The 5,439-nt window shown below is 56.5% G+C and overlaps 1 protein-coding gene across 1 annotated transcript; it reads left to right on the top strand.

Annotated features, from left to right (window-relative positions):
* Window positions 1-1,474: 1,474 nt before the first annotated feature.
* On the top strand, window positions 1,475-5,187 carry BESB_072990 (UBA/TS-N domain-containing protein; the record flags this gene model as incomplete). The annotated part of the gene is made up of 6 exons (XM_029365672.1): window positions 1,475-1,581; window positions 2,288-2,379; window positions 3,095-3,206; window positions 3,617-3,696; window positions 4,063-4,831; window positions 5,130-5,187. The coding sequence occupies 6 exons, from the start codon at window positions 1,475-1,477 to the stop codon at window positions 5,185-5,187; spliced, it is 1,218 nt and encodes a 405-aa protein (XP_029218156.1).
* Between the last annotated feature and the right edge of the window lie 252 nt (window positions 5,188-5,439).

Here is a 5,439-nt window from a genome sequence, read left to right as displayed (position 1 = left end):
CCCTGGCACCTACGAGGAAGGGGAAAAATGTCATAATGCCGGACCTGTTTTTTTCTATACCTCGCCCAGGTGACCGTAAAAATCAACACATATTGTGGCAACAAGATTACGGAAGGCCTTTGCCGGCCTGCCTTACTTGTGACTGTGCTACATGTATACGTGTGGAGGCCCGTAATGGTGGTGTGCGGGCCTGTTGAAATGCTGTCACTAGTAGCTGCCTAAGACAAATGAGTCGGTGCATTGTTGCAGCGTCATGCCTTCAAAATGCAACTCCGTTCATTGTTTTGATAACTGCGTGGCCGTGGGCGCTTCTCAACTTTGTGTCCTAAGGTTGACCAGCTAGTTCCTTGCATGCGGCGAGAGTCAGCGAAGACGCCGTTGTTCGAGCGCATTACAACATAGGTAATACATTTTTCCATGTGTACGGCTCGGGAGTCCGTTGATATCTTTTCTCTCTCTGCTGCAACGCCTTTTCTCGCAACGTGCCGCAAAGTAGCCTCAGACCAGGCTACTTCTTGCGGAAGTGCCGTTGACTGCCATTTTGCGGAGTTGACAGGCGGTCTTCGTATCATCTCTTCGCTGAGGTTCTCATTGCATGAAAACACGCCGAGGTTGTGTTTTTCTCTTTTTCTTGACTCCCCGAGGCGCCTGTCCCCCGTTTGTTTCCATGCTGGCTTTCTTTGCCCGTGAAAGTCCCTCTTCCATCCCGTATTCTCCGCGTTCATCTCGTCTTCGCGTGCGCTGCGTCGCAGCCGAGCCCCCAGATCTCGACTTCTTTCTGACTCCTTGCTCTCGCTCCCTGCTCTCCTTTCTCTCGGTGCCCTGCACTTCTTTTTCCTTGCCCGTGCTGAACGAGGCAGCTTCCGGGTGCATTTACTCTGGCGCACACAGGCCTTTTTTTTTATTTTGCCGTCTCTCGTGCGGCACAAGGGGCTTGGACGGGGGTTGCAGCGCTGTCGCCCGACAACTCGTGTTGTTTGTATCCCTCTGGCAAGGTTTCCTTTCGTTTCGTGGCGTTGGTTTCCTGATCATCCAGGCCTTTTGTGGTTTCCCTTCTCATCGGCTCTCAGGCGGGCGAGGACTACTTCGCGGCCGCCTCCCAGTCAGTCGCAAAGAGGTATATAGCTTCACAGAAAGATAGCCACGATCGCTGTCTTCACTGAAGGGAGACTCCGCCTTCTTCTCAGATACAGGAGGATTTAAGTTTCCGCGTCCTCCGCGGGCTGACACTGGAGAGGAGACTCGCTGCTTTTTTTTGTTGGCGCCGCACGCCTTCCTCGCGTCACATCTTTCCCTTCTCCACCGCTGCGCTTCTCCACCGCTGCGCTTCTCCACCGCTGCGCTTCTCCACCGCTGCGCTTCTCCACCGCTGCGCTTCTACTTCCGTGCGCTTCAGCGCAACCGGTCTCCGGCGGCTGGCGAGCTTCCACTGAAGAGACTTTTCGAGAGAAAGATTTTCCTCCGCTTCTTTACGATGGCCGCGTCTAACGCAGGCTCGCAGGAAGTGCCTCCGCTGGCGCAGCAAGACAAAGATCGCCGGTGGAGCGTTCAGCTGCGCGTCTACGATCTTTCGCGGGGAATGTGAGTCTTTCGAAAGCTTGGTCATCTTTCCGTGCTCTCTACAACTCCCGTCACTCTCCACTGCCCGTTCCCCGGGGTTATCCGCGTATCTCTCTCTGTATTTTCCAGTCTACGTGTGGAGATCTGTATCGCGCTGCTTCTGCGATGTCCTTCTCCGTCTTTCGCCGTCACAATCAGCAGGGATGGCTGTGTTTAGCCGCGCGCGTGCATGCACGCCTGCGTTGACCCCTGTGAATCGACTGCGGCGGATCTATGACAGACGCGTCTGCCTTTCTCTCGGTAACCCGTCGCCACGCAGTCGATGCTGGCGGACTGGCGAACGAAGCAGGCATTCAGCGTAGGCTGAAAGGTCTCTTCGGCAGGCCGTCAGCCGCTTGTTCAACAGGGATAGAAGGGGGCGATCGTGGTGGTGCCTGGCGCCCCGTGGGAAGTTGTGAAGCCACGCACAACGGATGTCCGCGCGCGAAAGCGCCTCACCCCGCGCCCTCGCCCCAGACGGGAGGGTCGCGCGCTTGCCTCTCTCGTATGTTTTTTTTTTCCTGAAAAAACGCGCAGCCTCACGCGCGAGACTGGCACGCGCAGATGAGGGCGCGACCGGCAAGACTGTCGTCGTGAGCAGCGAGGCGTTGGCAGCGTCGCCCTGCTTCCTTTGAGGCGCGGTCTCGAGTGAGTGGAGGCGGCTTCCGCGTGCGTGGTGTCTCTACAGGGCGCGGCAGATGTCTCCGATGCTTCTCGGCCGGCAAATCGACGGCATCTGGCACACGGGGGTCGTCGTCTACGGCATCGAGTACTTTTACGGTGAGTTCTGGGAAAAACTCGCCTCTCCAACGGACGGGTGCTCAGCTCCATGTTTCTATAAAGGTGCCAAACGTATGCGTGCATATATATCTAATTTATAAATATATATTTACGTACAATTATTCATATATCTACATATATTTACATAATTACGTATGTATTTCATATTTATATTTATTTCTATAACTACATATATATACACTTATATATTTACAAGTATGTATCTATATTATTCTATCTTTTTATATTTATATATATATTTGTATATATAGCTGTCTCCTTCGTTCCGCTGTGTAGGGAGGATATGGCAGTTATTCGGTACCACTCTATACTGGTGGTTCCGAAGTCGTTTTCTCAAGAACTAAGCCGACCTTATATTTCCTGACGCCGTCAGCTTCGATCTCGCGGGATCCTAGCCTCCAGGAGTGCGCCGCAGCCCGCAGCTTGTACCGTTACTTTCAGGAGCATACCGTTAAATTCGATGATCTTATGTGTTCACTCAAATCGAGTAAACAGAGACTTGTTCTTTATGATTGCAGTACACCACCACCCCACTGGACTGCTTAAGACAGCTAGAAGTGTTGGATCGGCGTCCGCAAGTCTGCGGGCAGACTCCCTTTCGCGCGGTTTCGGCTCGGGAGTCAACCGCGCAAAAGGGAGTCTGTCGATTCCGCGGCGCGTGTGTCACGTGTGTCGCTTGTTCTACGCGTTGCAGGCGGAGGCGTTTGCTGTCTGCCTCCTGAGCAAGTTGAGCGCGACTACCAGATGTCTCCCACGCGCCTAGTTAACATGGGTTTCACCACCATCGACAGAGCGACGTTTGACGCGTAAGCCCCTGCCTGTGTTTGAGCTGCGCAGGGCCGCAGTGGCGCTCATACGATCTGCGCGACGCACCTGAGGGCGTCGACTCAGGGCGGGGCTGCGCGTTGACAGGCGACGCGTGCGGCCTCTCGCGCCGAGTAGACGGCCTTCTGCTGTTTATGCATGCGCAAGCCGGACTTTGTGTTGTCGCGCAGAGGGATTCCTCTTTTTTATGCTTCACTTCTGATGGGAAAACTCTGCATGATCCGCCTGGACACAGATGTGATTCGCGAGGCCGTTGAACTCTGTCGCAACCTCGAGACCGCGTCCTCGCAGCGGGGAAGCAGACACGCCCACGCGTGTCTTTTCGCGTCCCTTTGGGCGCCGTGCGGTTGACGTTGGGCGGCTGCTTGCTTTCCACCCTTTGTGCGGGCAGGTACGTCCAGCAGATATCTCCGCGTTTCACCGAGGCGACCTACGACCTGCTTCACTGGAACTGCAATCACTTCACTCAAGGTAAGGTCCGCGGGTGCCACACGAGGGCGAGTCTGAGCCTCCAATTGCGGAAGTGGAGCGTGTATTTGCAGTGAACCTTTTCCTGATCCGCGCGTGGGGGCCGCTCGATGCCTCCGGCGAGCTCACCGCGTCACGAGTGCGTTCGTGGCGTCTCTTCCCCGCCGCGTGCGCGACACGCGCGTCCTAGAGGGCGTAGGCGTTTTCTTCCTGCGTTCTCTATCTCTCCATGCGTCTACGCCCTCGTATGTCTGCATGTGGTCAGGTGTATCTGTGTTGTGTGTGTCCATGCCATTCTGTTCATTCTATTGCGCCGTTGTGTTTGCCATGTTTTCGTGTGTTTGTGGTCTGTGGTTGGTTGCTGATCAGAGCTGACGCAGTTTCTTTTGCAGAAGCCGATTCCGGACTACATTCGCTTCCAGGTGGACGAAGTCGCGCAGACGCCGATGGGGAGCATGCTGCTGCCAATGCTGCAGCGGCAGCAGCAGCAGATGCAGCGAGTGGCCTCTTCGATGGGGCAGCGCACGCTGTGGACGCAGGGCGGCGCGGGCGTTGCGCCGCCCCCCGCCCAGCCCCCGCGGGCCTCCGTGCCGTGGCCTGACAGCTCGAGTCCCCTCGGGGCGGTGCTGCGTGGCGTCTGCACGAGCGAGGAGTTGGTGCGCAGCAGCAAGAAGGTGTTTCTGTTGACGCTGCTGACTGTTGTTAAGAACTTGCTCAAGCCTGAGCGCGACCCCAAGTTCCTCCGTCTGCGCAAGAGCAACGAAGTGATTCAAACTAAGCTGCTGCGGATCCCGGGCGGCCAGCGCGCGCTGGAGTTGATTGGCTTCGAGTTGCAGCGCGAGGACAACAAGGCGCCAGCGGACACGGCCGCCGCAGCTGCGAGTGGAGGTGACGCAGAGGAATTCGTCTTCACTCTCTTCAGAGGCGCGGAGGCGGAATCGCGCGTGCTAGAGAAGCTGAATCAACAGGCGGGAGAGATCCAGGCCTTCATCGAGGCCCTCGACGGCGCCGCGCCGCCGACCGCGCCGGCGGCTGCCCCGCCGAGTCCCCCCCCGGCGCAGACACACGAAGACAAGTTCAAGTTCCAGCTGCAGCAACTAGAAAACATGGGATTCGTTGAAAAACAAAAAAACATCGAGTAAGCGAACGGAGCAGCGGGGGGATCTCTCCGGCCGGCAACTCGAGACGCTCCCTTATGCGCAAAGAGACACACGCAGAGACACGTGGTTCCCCAAAGATTAGCACTCGATTTGAGAGGCGCATTGCTGCATTGAAACAAGCGTCCGCATGCAAGAAGGGGGACATGGCGAAGTCGAGCCGAAAGCAACAAACGAGGCAGAGCGACGGGGGTGCTAACGGTACTATTTGCGGTGTGTTGCAGACCGTGCAGGATGACCCATTTTGGCATGCAGTGTGAATTTTTTTCGCTTCTTCAGGGCCCTCGAGGCGGTTAACGGCAACTTGAATGCCGCGATCGATCGCCTTCTCGGCTGAAGCCCTTCTCTGTCGGCGAGTGTCTCTTTGTCCGCTTCGCCGCTGGGCCTTGCGAGCTGTGGAGGGAGCGGATCGCCAGCGGCACTGGGTTCAAAGGAAACTCCGTCATGTAATCTGCGACGAATATGCGATTCTGCTCATTTTTGGTCTGCTAGATTTGTCGCGAGATACCGGCCGACGCCACACACAACTCCTTGTCGTCGGGCCCCTCTTCTCAGCTCTGCGGGAAACGCGCCCCACAGAAACTACGTA

Source organism: Besnoitia besnoiti, assembly GCF_002563875.1.
Source record: "Besnoitia besnoiti strain Bb-Ger1 chromosome Unknown contig00007, whole genome shotgun sequence".
Taxonomy (NCBI): domain Eukaryota; phylum Apicomplexa; class Conoidasida; order Eucoccidiorida; family Sarcocystidae; genus Besnoitia; species Besnoitia besnoiti.
This window is presented reverse-complemented; position numbering and strand designations above follow the sequence as displayed.